The following is a 14,257-nucleotide window of genomic DNA, read 5'->3' as shown; positions in this document are numbered from 1 at the left end:
AGATCACTGTGCGCGAGGTGCCCCGTGCAGCGGGGCCAGAGTCCCCAGCAGATGGCTGTGTTGTCACCGCTTCACCACAAGCTCTTTGAGGCAGTCAGGCCAGCCTCCCAGGTGAAGGCCTGGGAGCCCACTGCTGTGGCTCCAACACAGCACCCAGCAGAGGGGGGGACCCTGGAAATCCCCATCAGCTCTTTGGGGGGGGGGGCAGTGCCAGCGGTTCCTCTTTAAGTGGGGGCGTGCCTCATCAGTTTGGCTAACATTTCCCAGCCTCTTGGCAGCTTGTAGCGGTTTTGTCTCTAACGTGGAGTCCACTTTTGTTGCCATAATGAAAATGTAATTGTTAACATGTGACTTTTCTCCCACTGCACTAATTTCCAAGACATGTAAGTGGTGCTTTTCAAGTGTGGGTAACATGCAGCTCAGTAAAAAGTGCAGTCTCACTGCTTTCTGAACCACTTTTTTTCTCCACACAAAATTATATTTAAGATATTTATTTATTTGGGGGCACCTGGGTGGCTCAGTTGGTTAAGTATCCAACTTCAGCTCAGGTCATGATTTCACAGTTCATGAATTCAGTCCCTGCATCGGGCTCTGTGCTGACAGCTCGGAGCCTGGAGCCTGTTCAGATTCTGTGTCTGCCGCTCTCCCTGCCCCTCCCCGCTCACGCTCTGTCTCTGTCTCTGTCTCTCTCAAAAATAAATACACTTTTGAAAATAAACTATTTGTAAAAAAAAAAAATTAAAAAAATAAAAATAAAAAGGAAATAGTAAATTAAAAATAAATACACTTTAAAAAATGTTTTTATAATATGTATTTATTTTAAAGGCTTTAAGAAAGAGTGGCAGTTACCCTTGCATTTTCTGGAGTGGACACGAAGGTTCTTTGTCGAGACCAGACCCATGTTTAGTGTCCGGTACTGTTTCCTCATGTGTCACTAAAGTCACGGGCGGCTCCTAAACTTACTGTCATGTGTGTAGAAAGAGCTCCCTGTCGGTTACTTAAATCCTCCTTCCTGAGCCCTCCGTACCCTCAGCCCCTCAGCCCTCCGTCACTAGAGCCCGTGGCAGGCAGCGTCAGCAGAACGTGCTCAGGGTGCACATTCTGGAATAGCTCGCACACCGTGGTGTTGTGAAGATCACACACTGAGCTGACTGAAAACATACAACATCCAAGGGGTAGTGGTGAGGCTCCCCTGTAGAAGTCATTACCAAAGTTGTGGTCAAGGACGGGGTTTACACGGTTTTCCCTTACACAGTGCTAGAAGCTACGTGATAACGGGATTTTTAGTCCCAGTTCTCAGACGGACTTGTGTTGCTGTTTATGTTTTTGCCCGAGCATAGAATACATCCAAGGGATTGTTTCAAAACACATTACTCCCCTAATTACTGGGCCAGGAGGGTACATTTTTTTCTTCTCTTCTTTGTTCATCCACAGTCCCCCCTTCCCCACCCCACAGTGAGCCTTAACAGCCAGAAACAAAAATCAGCAGCATGGGTCTGGTGTCCTATGTTAGAACTGGAGCACTTCCTGTAAGGGGAGTCATTTTGAATTTGTTAGGACGAGATTCAATTTGTTATAAAGACTTTTCAGGGAGGGGGTGGTGCCTGGGGGGCGCAGTCGGTTGAGCATTGACTTCGGCTCAGGTCATGATCTCACAGTTCGTGGGTTCGAGCCCCATGTCGGGCTCTGTGCTGACAGCTGGGAGCCTGGAGCCTGCTTAGCACTCAGTCTCCCTCCCTCTCTGCCCTCCCCTGTTCATGCTGTGTCTCTCTCCCTCTCTGAAAAATAAATACACGTTAAAAATAATAATAACAAAGACTTGGGGTGCCTGGGTGGCTTAGTCGGTTAAGTGTCCGACTTTCGCTTAGGTCATGGTCTCACGGTTCGTGGGTTCAAGCCCCGCATCGGGCTCTGTGTTGACAGCTCAGAGCCTGGAGCCTGTTTCAGTCTGTGACTCCCTCTCTCTCTGACCCTCCCCTGCTCACACTATCTCTCTCTCTCTCTCTCCTAGAAATAAATAAAACATTAAAAAAAAAAAACTTAAAAAAATAATAACAAAGGCTTTTCTTTGTTGAAAAGTTGACACCCTGTATAAACTAACTCTTTTATGCTTTTTTTTTTTTTTAACAGAGTTCATTTCTGTGAGTGAACAGATAATGAATGGGCATGTTTAAAGATGCACTTAAAGTAGTTTGCTGTGTGTTCTAGAATATTACTGTTTTAGAGCACTAACATTAGCATACACAGGTTAAATGACTTGGTCTCCATTTGCTGGACTCACGATGGGGTCCTGGGGGCGGGGTGTGGGAGCAGATGGACTGAGTTCCCCACCGAGCCTAGCCAGGGGAGGCGCTCTGCCTGAGTAGGAATGGGGTGCTCAGCGCTGACCCCCAAGACCATGGATGCCCCTCACTCTCCATTTACTGCAGGTTTGTCTTCAAAAAGTCACTCAAGTCACAGCAGTGAGAATATGCTGTCTGTTATTTATTTTTGTTGGCCTCAGAATGATGCCTACACCCAAGTTAGAGTGTTCGGTTTCTTAGACGGTCCCAGCTTATGATACTAGGCCGACTTTGAATTCGAATACCATCCTACCGGCCAGTAACGTAGGTGTCTGAGTCACAACACGCACACCCTTTTCAGCCACTTTGCTACAAAGAGGAAAACTCCATCATAGGGCACCCTACTCAGAACCACAACAGAAGTTATCATTAGTATGTTTGGGTACAGGATGAGGCCTGAGAATTTGGACGTGGCCTTGAGGCTTACTCACTTCTTACCTCCCGCATGAGGAAACAGCAGGTGGCGGCATCTTAAATTTAAAAATCTCATCTCATTCTGGAAAATATTCCACTTTTGCTGTCTTTGGCCGAACCAAAGAGTAAGGACTGTTTGCGGGAAAAAGATGCCTGCTACATCTGCACTGAAGACTGCGACTGAGGGGCGCCTGGGGGTCTCAGGCAGTTGAGCGCCCAACCCTTGATTTTGGCTCAGGTCATGATCTCACAGTTGTGTTTGAGCCCTGTGTCAGCTCCACGCTGTGAGTGTAGAGCCTGCTGGGATTCTCTGTCTCTGTCTCTCTCTCTCTCTGCCCCTCTCCGCTGCTCACACATTCTCTCAAAAAGTAAAAATAAGGGGGGCGCCTGGGTGGCTTAGTTGGTTAAGCGTCCGACTTTCACTTAGGTCATGATCTCACGGTTCGTGGGTTCGAGCCCCGCGTCAGGCTCTGTGCTGACTGCCAGCTCAGAGCCTGGAGCCTGTTTCAGTCTGTGACTCCCTCTCTCTCTGACCCTCCCCTGCTCATGCTGTCTCTCTCTCTGTCTCCTAGAAATAAATAAACATTAAAAAAAAAAAAAAGTAAAAATAAGGGGCACCTGGGTGGCTTAGTTGGTTGAGCGTCCGACTTTCGCTTAGGTCATGATCTCGCGGTTCGTGGGTTCGAGCCCCGCGTCGGGCTCTGTGCTGACTGCCAGCTCAGAGCCTGGAGCCTGTTTCAGTCTGTGACTCCCTCTCTCTCTGACCCTCCCCTGCTCACGCTGTGTGTGTCTCTCTCTCCTAGAAATAAATAAAAAAACAAAACAAAAAATAAAAATAATACTGATATTCCTTTTTTTTTTTTTTTAAGAAAGTTCCACACCCAACATGGGGCTTGAACTCATGAGCCTGAGATCAAGTCACACGCTCTAATGATGAGCCCACTGGGTGCCCCTAAAAATGTTACTGATGTTCCAGTATTTCTGTTTTAAAACCATAAAAGAGGCAAAGAAAAACATTTTAAGAACTGTACCTGCTCAGCGTCTGCCATCCGTGACCCGTGCAGAGTTAATGCAGTGTTTCCCAGAAGCTGCGCTCCTTTTCCAAGGAGCCCCGCCTGGGTTTTCTCTTCCCGTGGCTCCCGCTTAAATCACATGAACAGAGTTGCTTGGCAGGTTTTATTAGCCTTTCGTCCCTGGAGGATTTTTATTCTTATTGGTTCTGAGCTGTAGATTGGAAAAGAGTCACTTTTGCTTCAGGACTGGGTCGCCGCCTGAGACCACAGCCGTCAGCGCCTGGTCCCGGAGAAGGGCAGCAGTGATGCTGGTTCTGAGAGCCCAATGGAGTCCTGGCTGTCATGGGTCAGAGTCCACAAAGGCTTTTAAAAACAGGAGGCCAAGTTTAGTTAACTGATCCTTTTTCATCAAAGAGATAAATGAAAGTCATTTAAAAACCTTGTTTGCTGCCTGAGTAGCACTGGTGTTTCAGCCCCGCCCTCCAGGGGGCCTGAGTTCAGGGACACAAGTGCGCTGTGCGACCTGTCCTCCAGGGGCGGGGCTGCTCACAGTGACACCTCTGTTCTCATCGCAGCTGCTGGGGACGCGCCCTTAGTGCCTTCGCCTTCTCTGGTGTAAAGGCCCCTCTCACTCGCTGCTCGCTCTCAGGCTAACTGCGGACAGACAGACCTATTAAGAGTAGGGAAGCCGAGGCACCTGGGCGGCTCAGTTAGGCGTCCGCCTTCGGCTCAGGTCATGGTCTCGAAGTTCGTGAGCTCCAGCCCTGCATCGGTCTCTCTGCTGTCAGCACAGAGTCCGCTTCAGATCCTCTGTCCGCGCCCCCCTCCCCACCCAGTAATGAAGGAATGACTTCTACTGGGGGAGACTCGCCACTGCGACCTTGGATGTCGCATGTCTTCAGTCAGCTCAGTGTGTGAAAAACATTAAAAAAAAATAGTGACACCGAGAGATACAAACCGTGCACCGTAGCTCCTTCTCCTCTTGCACATATCCCGACATTTGAGCTTGACACTCAGTCAGAAGTGAATATTTAAAAGTCAGCGTACACACACAGGCACACATTCATTTATTGCACGCGCTGAAGTACGCCTGCGCAGGAGACAGGCTTCTGTGCCGGAGGCCAAGCGAGCCCCGCAGTGGGGTTTCTGGGCCAGACGCCCGCTGTCGGCTGTTGGGTGCAAGTGCTGTTTGAAGACCAGTGACTGAGAAACCACTCTTCCGGGGCACCTGGGTGGCTTAGTCGGTTAAGCGTCCGACTTTCGCTTAGGTCATGATCTCACGGTTCGTGGGTTCGAGCCCCGCGTCGGTCTCTGTGCTGACTGCCAGCTCAGAGCCTGGAGCCTATTTCAGAGTCTGTATCTCCCTCTCTCTCTGACCCTCCCCTGCTCACTCTGTCTCGTTCTCTCTCCCTCCTAGAAATAAAAATATTTAAAAAAAAAAAAAAAGAAACCACTCTTCCATTTGTTCACGACCTAGTCATACAGGTAGAGGAGCATGTTGCCTGTGATTCCACTACCGCTCCCTTGGCGCTTCCATACTGGCTTTTTTCCCCAGTCCTGTTAAAAAAAAAAAAAAAATCTGTCATCTGGTTATACAATTTGTAGTCTTTTTCTTGTAGCACAAAGCACTTTCTACATTGTCAGAAACTCTATCTGCTCTTCTTTCTGAGAATGCATTAAGATTCATTTAACCATTTTCCCCCATTTTTTGGACACCTAAGTTATAAGTGATAAAAGGAAGCAGATTTAAGATAAATAGATCATTGGGGCGCCTGGGTGGCTCAGTCAGTTGAGCATCCCACTCTCAGTTTTGGCTCAGGTCATGATCCCACAGTTTGTGAGTTCGAGCCCCATTTTGGGCTCTGTACTGACAGTGCAGAGCCTGCTTGAGATTTTTTTTCTCTCCCTCCCTCTCTGGCCCTCCTCTGCTCTCTTTCTCTCTCAAAATAAACAAACTTAAAAAAATAAAATACATGATTTCAGCTGTGCAGTAGATGTACACATAGAAAAATGCATTTGCAGGGGCACCTGGGTGGCTCAGTCGATTAAGCATCTGACTTCGGTTCAGGTCATGATCTCATGGTTCACGAGTTCAGGCCCCACGTCGGGCTCTGTGCTGACGATAGGGAGCCTGGAGCCTGCTTCTGATTCTGTGTCTCCCTCTCTCTCTGCCCCTCCCCAGCTTGTGCTCTGTCTGTCTCTCTCAAAAAGACAAAAAACAACAACAACAACAAAAAAAGAAAACTGCATTTGCAGGAAGATATGGGAGCTTTTTACTTACAGTATGTGTTACTTTATAAGCAGAGAGTGAGTCAGTCCCTTTGGGCCAGCTGTGTCGTTGCAACTCCCCCCCTTTTGAAAGTGACCCTCCCTCACCCCTTCAGTCCCCAGAGAAGAGCCACAGCCACAGTGGATGGAAATCTCCTTGTTCTGGCTTCACTTGCCCCCAGGGGATAGACAACTTGCCCAAGTTCCTGGGGTCAGGCATGCACCAAGAGCCAGTGACAGGGCCTGTAGCCCATGGAGGGTCACGTGCCTGGCTCCAGGGGGCAGCCCTGCTCGGTCCCAGCAGTTGAGGCCTTGAGAGGATGGGTTTGGTGTTAGTGGATATTTTGGATTTGGGAGAGAAAGCAAGGTTTTTAGTACGAGAGGTTCTCGACTTTTTGTAGTTAGCGGCTAATTCAACTTTAAAAATACAACTCTGGACCCCCCCCCCCCCCCAACTGTTTGCACACGGGGTCCCAGTCCTATCTAGACAACCGGTCACGTGTGGAAGAAAGAGATGGTTAACTGCCAGCGCGCCAGGAGAGGGGGTGCCGAGGAATGGTGGAGAGCAGCTGNCTGGAGCAGGGCGGGGGGGTGGGGGGAAGGGGCAGGCCAGCGGGACAGACGGGGACTCCCTTCTGCCTCCTTTGTGCTCTCGCGAGGGTTATTGACACCCCAGCCCCACTGGGCCGCACCTGCCGCCTGATTCTTCCTGTGGCTCCCTTTTCATTCCCCACCCAAGGAGGAGACCCCCCACGAGAAGGCTCTCCCCAAATCTCCCACGGTGTGGGGCTTCCCGGGGGCTCCTGCAGAGCCTGGAGGCCTCCCTGCAACGATGGCGGAAAGCAAGCCCCTGCCCTTCCGAGGCCGCTGTGACTTCTCCGTGGCCTCCACCTCACGACTTGGGGGCCAGCGGAGGGTCTCCTCAGTCCTGACGCTTCCCAGGCTCCTGTGCGGTGGGCTTGGGAGGGGGCAGCACATGCGTGAGCAGCTCGGGCGGCGGAGGGCTCGGCACAGGCTGACTGGCCCCTGGGTGTCGGGAGGTGCCGGGAGGGCTGGCAGCTTCTAAGAAGGGCACTTCGTGTCGTGTCTTGTGCGGAGGCCGTGTGCCCTGAAAGAGATTCTGGGCGCAGCAGGGCGGCCGTTGCTCCTGTTCCGGCAGGAGCTCCAGGTCAGCACAGGCTCGTGCGCACGGCTCGCACACCTGCCGGCCAGCCAGTAAAGTGGCGTCACCAGGCGGTAAGGGACAGAGACTCAGGCAGAGTCGGGAGGAGCCCGTGCTGTCCCCTCCGTGAGAGGGCACCTTCCCCAGCAAAGCGGATGCAGCCACACCCGTGCAAGGTTTCTCCCGGGGAAGCTCGTTAGAGACGGACACGCGTCCTGGGACGGGGCGGGGTCTGCGCGGGCGGCTGTCCCGCAGGAGGACGCGTAGCTGCGGCCGCGGCTGAGCTGATGGTGGCTGACTGTTGGGTCCCCAGCCCTGTGCCAAATGCCCTGCGTTGTTCCCCCCAACTCCTGCCTCAGCCCGGAGCGCGGTGGGAGTTCGTTCTTCTCCCCATTTAACAGATGCGGCACCTGAGGCCCAGAGAAGCCACCGGCGTGTCTCAGCCTCCTGGGGACCCACAGTAAGGGGAAGAGGACACAGCAGAGCCCATGCTGGCCGGGACCCTCGCCCGAGCAGGGCGGGCTCCCCAGCAGACCCCCTGTGGGGACAACAGTGGGCAGCGGCCTGTGCCTCCAGACAGGTCCCTCCCCTCCTGCTGGGACCGAGCCCGTTTCCCCTCTTCCTGGCCCTCTTCCTGGACCCTAGAGCAGGCTTCTCACAGCAGGGTTCCCACAGGCAGCAGCGCGTCACCTGAGAAAACATGAGAAATGCGGGTTATTGGGCCCCACCCTAGACCTCCTGAATAGGACACCGGCCTGGGGTCCCATCAGGCCCGGAGATGCTGATGCAAGGTCAGGTTCACAGCCCTCGGCTCCGTCTGGGAGGGAAGCTGCGGGCTTCTTCCCTTCTGGGCAGTGCTCGGCCCCGCGCAGCCCGTCACGGGCTCTTAGGAAATTAGTCATCGTGAGACGAAGCGGCAGCAGGTGCGCAATAAATAGTGCTGGGGATTCCTTACACGGACTTTTCCTGAATGCCCACCGCGGGCTGGTGTCTGGGATCGCGGCCTTCCCACACACCCAGATTGGGCCTGCGGGGAAGACAGACAGCCGGACACAGGAGGTGGTGGGGACCTTACTGAAATCTGGGGTCCCAGACACTGGCCTTCCTGGGCCCACCACGCTGGCTCCACATGCAGGACTTGCCAGGGCAGAGCTTGGACTCAAAGACACTTTGGGAATTTCCCGAGTGTTTGCAGAGCGGCTGTTAGGCAAGGGAGAGCTGGCCTCCGCGGGGTGACAGAAGGTTCTCTGTTCTTCGCCCTCCACAGTGCGGGGCCGCCTTCCAGGACGACGACATCATCGTGCTCAACGGCACCAAGGAGGATGTGGAGACGCTGAAGGGAAGGATGGAGGAGAGGAGGCTGAGGGCGAAGCTGGGAAAGGTAATTTCCCCTTGTGTCTGCCCCTCACCGTCCGGAGGCTTCGGCCACCTCGGCTCCGGGCCCTGTTGCAACCCCCCGAGCTGTGTTGCTGGCCCCTGGCGGGCGGGCGGGGGTCAAGGTGGCTCCTTCAGGGCTCACAGTGCGGGTGGGGCGTCTCTGCTGTCCGTCACCCAGCTTCCTCGGCGACCTGGGGTGGCGAGAGCTCCTTCATAAGACAGGCGTCGCCGAGAGGGGCGAGGGCCCACAAGGTCATGCCCGAGGTGGGGGCAGCCACACAGCCCCTGAGCTGGCACTGATGGAAGAGTCGTGCTGAGTGTTCAGAGCTTGTAAACTAGAAGGAGAAAATCACCGTTACCGCACGTCGGGAGAGCCCATGCTGCCCAGGTGTGCAGGTCCCGGGAGCCCCCCAGAGGTACTGGGGGTGGACCCCGGCCCTGGGAGCCTGCCATCCGACCCCCCGCAGGACGCAGGGAACTAAGCAGCCTCCTCACAGGGAGGTCCCGGAGCCCCCCGACCTCCCTGTGCCCTTGGTGGGGGGACTGGGCGGGAGTGACACTGCGGCTCTGCAGTGGCATCTGGAGCCCTGGCTGGATGTGCCCCGTGAAGGCTTGGTTTCGTGGCCCTGGGCTAGAATCACGTTCCGCCAGCAGCGGACTCCTTGCTTGCGGACCTGCCGTAAGGACTGGGCTGAAAGCAGTTCATCAGCCCCGAGGTCCCCAAGGCGCCGGCCATGCCACAGCCAGCAGTACATGGCATCATGTCACAAGGTGTTTGCCATGAGCCCCACGGCTGCTCGCCAATAGCAAGTTTCATTCTTTACAGAAAATAAGCGGGGGACACCTGGCTGGCCCGGTTGGTGGTGCATGTGGCTCTTGATCTCGAGGTCATGAGCTCAAGCCACATGCTGGGTGGAGAGATTACTAAAAAAATAAAAATAAACTTTAAAAAATTGTTAATTAAAAGGTTAAAAATAAAACAATGAAAAACTAAGGTTCATGGTAAGTGCGGGAGAACTTTTGTGATTAGAACTCAGAGGAATGCTTGAAGTGTTAAGAGAATTAGCGCCGTCCTGAGTGCATAGAATCACGGGGAAACCCCTGTGTGGTGGCATTTACCAGTGATGCGGTCACAACAGATTTCTCAGAGCCGTTTTCATCCCGGTGGAGGACGGGGCTCTGGGCATGTGTGCTGCATTGGTGTCTGAATTACTGGGGTTTCGTTATCAAGGGAGCAAAGCGAGAACGCAGAAGCCTGGAGACGGCTTTGACGAGCTTTGACGGTTACCAGACATTTTTACATTTTGCACAAGCATTATAAGTCCCTCTGCCTGTGTATATTACAGGTTCAAGGCCGGTGCCCGAGGAAGGTCTTTTTTTCACGTTTTCTACTGATGGGAGCCTTCTGAAGTAATTAGGTAGTGTGCCTGTGGTGCCACCTTCTGGATACTCAGGACAATGGCATTTGAGATTCTCAGTAAACAGTTCTGTTTGTGTTTTCTGTCACCGAGTCAGTTCTCACACACCTGTGATTTTAGAATGGTCACTTTCCTTTTTTAAATTCCTGTTGACCAATATAGTTATTTTAAGGGACAGAACTTTAGTGCCTAAAAATCTGACGTAATCCAGAGTTTAGGAGATTTGGCCAACGTGCCTTTTAGTATAGCCTCAAGTCTTTTTTTAAGTGTATTTACTTTAGTAATCTCTACACCCAATATGGGCTCGAACCCATGACCCCAAGACCGAAAGTCTTAGTCTCTGACTGAGCCAGCCAGGCGCCCTCAGCCTCAAGTCTTCATAGTTAAACAAACAACTATCAAAGCAGGTTGACAGCTTTGATGAAGTCACTGGTACGGGTTAGATCCAGTCTGTGTTTCTGTTGCGGGGACATGAGGTCCTGTCTCTACTTTGTTATTTGTAGTCACCCTTAGCGGTGTCATCGCTAAAACCTGGGTCTAAGACTTGTGAGAATGTGATTTCTGGAATATTATAAGTCGAGAACTAGGCAGGTGTCTTCAGCTGCGTTCCCGAACGAGGCAGGAGCACATAGCTGGAAACTCGCGGAACGGATATGGTTTCCGACACATCTCCGGGGTGCGCACCACCCCTCCACGACTTGCAGTGGCCTGTCCGGCGCACAACCACACGTCTGCCAGAATGCAGGGAGTCCGCGCACAGCTCCCGTCTGCCCTTTCTCTTTACAGAAAGCAAAGAAACCCAAAGCGGTAGAGTCTGTCTCAAAACCAGATGTCAGTGAAGGTAAGACCCTTGAAAACGTCCTTACTTGGGCAAAAAGCTGTTCCTTTAAAATACTTCTGTTTTTTATTTTGACTTTTTTTTTTTCTTTTTCTTTTTTTTCTTTTTTCTTCTTTTTTAATAGAATCCCCAGGACCATCGAAAGTGAAGACCGGGAAGCCTGAAGAAACCAGCCTAGATTCCAGAGAGAAGAAAGCCAGCTCGGCTCCCAGAGGTACAGGTGGGTCCTGGTGAGACAGTGGGGAGCCGTGCAGGAAGCTGCTCACTGGCTGCTTAGGTCACTGTCTTCACTGGAGCAAATGGGAAGCTCAAGGGCATACCGGGTCATGTTTCTGAGTAGTTCATTGAGCTTCTCCTAGAGGCGAAGAGACAGCCCCTGTAGCCCGGGCTCTGCCCGATGGAGGCTGGTGTACTTGCCAATTGTCTTCTTGTTCAGTGTGCCTTTGGTGCCACGGTACCGAGGCTGCACAGGGAGCAGCCCGACTGCAGACGCTGGGTCGTGTCCTGGGGCTCAGGGGGTAGAGACAGAGGGAGCCACAGAATCCGAAGCAGGCTCCAGGCTCCGAGCTGTCAGCACAGAGCCCGACCTGGGGCTCAAACTCACAAACTGCAAGATCATGACCTGAGCCAAAGTCGGACACTCAACCCGCTGAGCCCCCCAGGCGCCCCCAGGCTCGGGTTTTATGTGCACCAAGTGTGATGTTCAGAGCCAGCTCGTCCCCTGCCTCTTGGCCAAATCTCAAAGGGCTATTTGGCACATAGTCCGGAATTCAGTGCGTTTCTCCTCGCTACCTTTAAGAGAAAATACTTATTCCACAAAAAAAGAAACGCCGATTGATTACTAGGTAAAAGAATGTGTCATCTTGTGCTGTAAGTGGCATCCACGGCGGTTCCTGGATCCCAGTCCCCACTTACACGTAGTGGCCACCTGGCCTGCCGTAGGTGGCCCAGCCCGTTGGCACTTCCGTTCCTGCCCCCGCGAAAGCTGCGGATGGCGCCCCCTGGTGAGGATGATCTCTTATACATCATTCACGGGGCTGGGCCAGAGCTGAGCAGCAGCCATGGTCATGGTGTGGTTCCACATGACAGATATAAGTCCGGTAGCTCCGTCTGTCCAGGAGCGGGCAGTCGTGCTTCCACATTTATCCCCAGAGAGGCGGCGGCAGATTCCCCAGATGACTCCTTTCCTTTTTAAGAGTGTGGTGCTGGAAGTGACCTGTAGTTACGACCCTGACGAATCTGACTTTTCGTTCTTGCAGCAGCAAACGGGAGCTCTTCTGGAAAAGTCAAGAAGCCTGTGTGTGGAGCCACAAAGAGGCGCATTGCGGACAGTGAAGAGTCTGAGGCGTACAAGTCCCTTTTCACCTCCCACAGCTCTGCCAAGCGCCCCAAGGAGGAGTCGGCCCACTGGGTCACCCACACGTCCTACTGCTTCTGAGGCCCGGGGTCCCCTGGGCTCTGCCGGCCCCCCGTGTGCCCGTGGTTGTGAGGTCACCCTCGCTTGTGCGGCACCCGGATTCGCAGCCGCACCTGCCCGCCCCTCCCACAGGCCCCGCGCTCGCTCCCCCTGCAGATGCGCCTGGCCCCCCACTGCCCAGAGAGACACGTGGGCTGCGCCTTCTGTGCTGAACATGATTAAAGACTCCAGATCCCTGACGGGTGTGTGCTCGGCTCATTTTGACTAAAGTGGCTAATAGTTAGCGGTTAAACAGGCCAGTGAAACGGACCTTTATAAGGAAGAGGCAAGTTTTAACGCACTGTACCCGCAGCCGTGTTTGCGGGTGCTGGTCAGTGCGGGCCTCACCCTTCAGGGGTTGGGGCAGGTTCAGACAGAAGGGAGTTGGTAGGACACCGGACGCTTTGCCGGCCAGGTGACAAGTCTGCCCTATCTCGTCTGCTGCGTTCTCTCTCCTCTGTCTTCTGCACGGGTCTGGTGGGGACGCTGCAGCCTTTCTGCTGATGGTGATCAGAGTGACCCCATGTCCTACGAATTCCTTTCCCTCAGGGGAAGACGGGAATTCTGTGTAAAATTGGTGCCTTTTACCTTGTACCTGTGCTCTGTGTTGACTGCTGTCACTGAACCTTCCCCTGAGACCGCGAGTGAGGAGAGGGCTGTCCCTCTGGGTCTCGGCGCGGCCTTCTGGAGCTGGTTGTGGTGTGGGTGCCATTGGCTGGTTCCTCACAGCCGACCCAGGGCCTGGCTTCCATTAAAAAGCAGAGAACCGAGCTGGGGGAGGAAGCTGATGGAGGCCCGGGGAGGGGGTTCTGTCCCCAAGTTCTCAGCCTCTGCGTAGTGGCAAGTTCGGCCCCTGGCGCATCCATTCTATGAACAGAGAAGCATTTTCCATAGAATCCATTAACGTCGGTGAGTTTTTGTCGCGGACTTTTCTAGAACAAACGTGCATTTCCCGTCTTCTTTGCCTTTCCCGTGCTCCCTAGAGCCCAGGTAATAATCCATTTCCTAGTTATTTATGGCTTGTTCTCCTTTTGCTACTATAACAATCAGCACCTTTTTTATTTGGCGAAGACTTCTTTATCACGAGGCGTTTTCTCATCTCATGAGGAAAACTTGTCCGTTGGTCTTTTTAGTCAAGTGTCACTAATTACGGCCTCACTCATCATGAGGCGTTTTACATTGACGGCCATTATTTTTGCCAACTTGGGTTCCCCTCATTTCAGCCTTAATTTTATTCTGCAGCGATTATTTTGACTATGTCCAGTTTTTCCCAGTGACCGGTCACAGTGTCCCCGGCATCAGAACTCGAGCATCTTAGCCTGCTGCCCCTCCATCAGGGTCCCATCCCAGCTCTGCAGGTCATTCCCTCCCGCCCTCCACCTCCCCTCCCCCCCCCGCCCCTCCGGGCCTCGGCCTCTCCCCCCACCTGCCTCTGGCCTCTGCCTACTCAGCAGCTCCTCCCTGAGCCATCCCCGCATCCCCCTCCCAGGGAGCCCTGCAGCCCCCAGAGAAGAGCCTAGAGCTTCCTTGAATGTCCGGCAAGGCATTGAGTCCTCGTAGGCCCGAGGAGCGGCCCTTGCCCCTGCTTGAGGCGGGGAAGAGTGTGACCAGGTCCCCCTGGGCCCAGCTGGACGCAGGCTCCCTGCTCGGGGCCACCGTGGTCCTGAGCGCTCACCTGAAGAGCTGAGCACCTGATGGTCTTAATCTCCTGGGACTCGGTGACCCACAGAGAGGGGCTGGTGACCACGGTGCCTTCCCACAGCACTGCACACGTGGCCACAGCTTGCGAATCAGGTCCTTTGTCTCCCACGAATAAGTCATCAGGAGCCTCCCGCCCCCCGCCCCCCCAGGCCAGGGCCGGCGGCCAGAGAGGGAGGGACAGATGTCTGCAGGTTCCTCATGCCTCTGCCTGACCCTGACCCGGCCACTTTTCTAGCCAGGAGGGACCTGGGAGGGGAAGTCTCCAAGT

At 53.6% G+C, this 14,257-nt stretch overlaps 1 protein-coding gene and 1 long non-coding RNA gene across 4 annotated transcripts in view; one reads left to right on the top strand and one right to left on the bottom strand.

Annotated features, from left to right (window-relative positions):
- Window positions 1-12,488, top strand: part of RTF2 (replication termination factor 2) — a 40,490-nt gene extending 28,002 nt beyond the window's left edge. Inside the window, exons 6-9 of one of the 3 annotated variants that reach the window (XM_077778299.1) lie at window positions 8,467-8,580; window positions 10,781-10,835; window positions 10,957-11,046; window positions 12,092-12,488. In XM_077778299.1, coding sequence (XP_077634425.1) covers window positions 8,467-8,580; window positions 10,781-10,835; window positions 10,957-11,046; window positions 12,092-12,270 — 438 coding nt within the window. In that variant the 3' untranslated portion in view covers window positions 12,271-12,488. Of the gene's footprint in view, window positions 1-8,466; window positions 8,581-10,780; window positions 10,836-10,956; window positions 11,053-12,091 lie in introns of all 3 variants that reach the window. The other 2 variants (XM_077778298.1, XM_077778297.1) reach the window with 2 other exon arrangements.
- LOC144243264 (uncharacterized) lies at window positions 3,381-6,582 on the bottom strand. The gene is made up of 3 exons (XR_013338589.1): window positions 5,798-6,582; window positions 3,788-5,326; window positions 3,381-3,555 (listed from the first exon to the last, which is right to left on the bottom strand). It is a non-coding gene; the product is annotated as an uncharacterized LOC144243264 (long non-coding RNA).
- Window positions 12,489-14,257: the final 1,769 nt, after the last annotated feature.

The sequence above is a fragment of the Crocuta crocuta genome, unplaced genomic scaffold (genome assembly GCF_008692635.1).
Source record: "Crocuta crocuta isolate KB4526 unplaced genomic scaffold, BGI_CrCroc_1.0 scaffold27, whole genome shotgun sequence".
NCBI lineage: Eukaryota > Metazoa > Chordata > Mammalia > Carnivora > Hyaenidae > Crocuta > Crocuta crocuta.
This window is presented reverse-complemented; position numbering and strand designations above follow the sequence as displayed.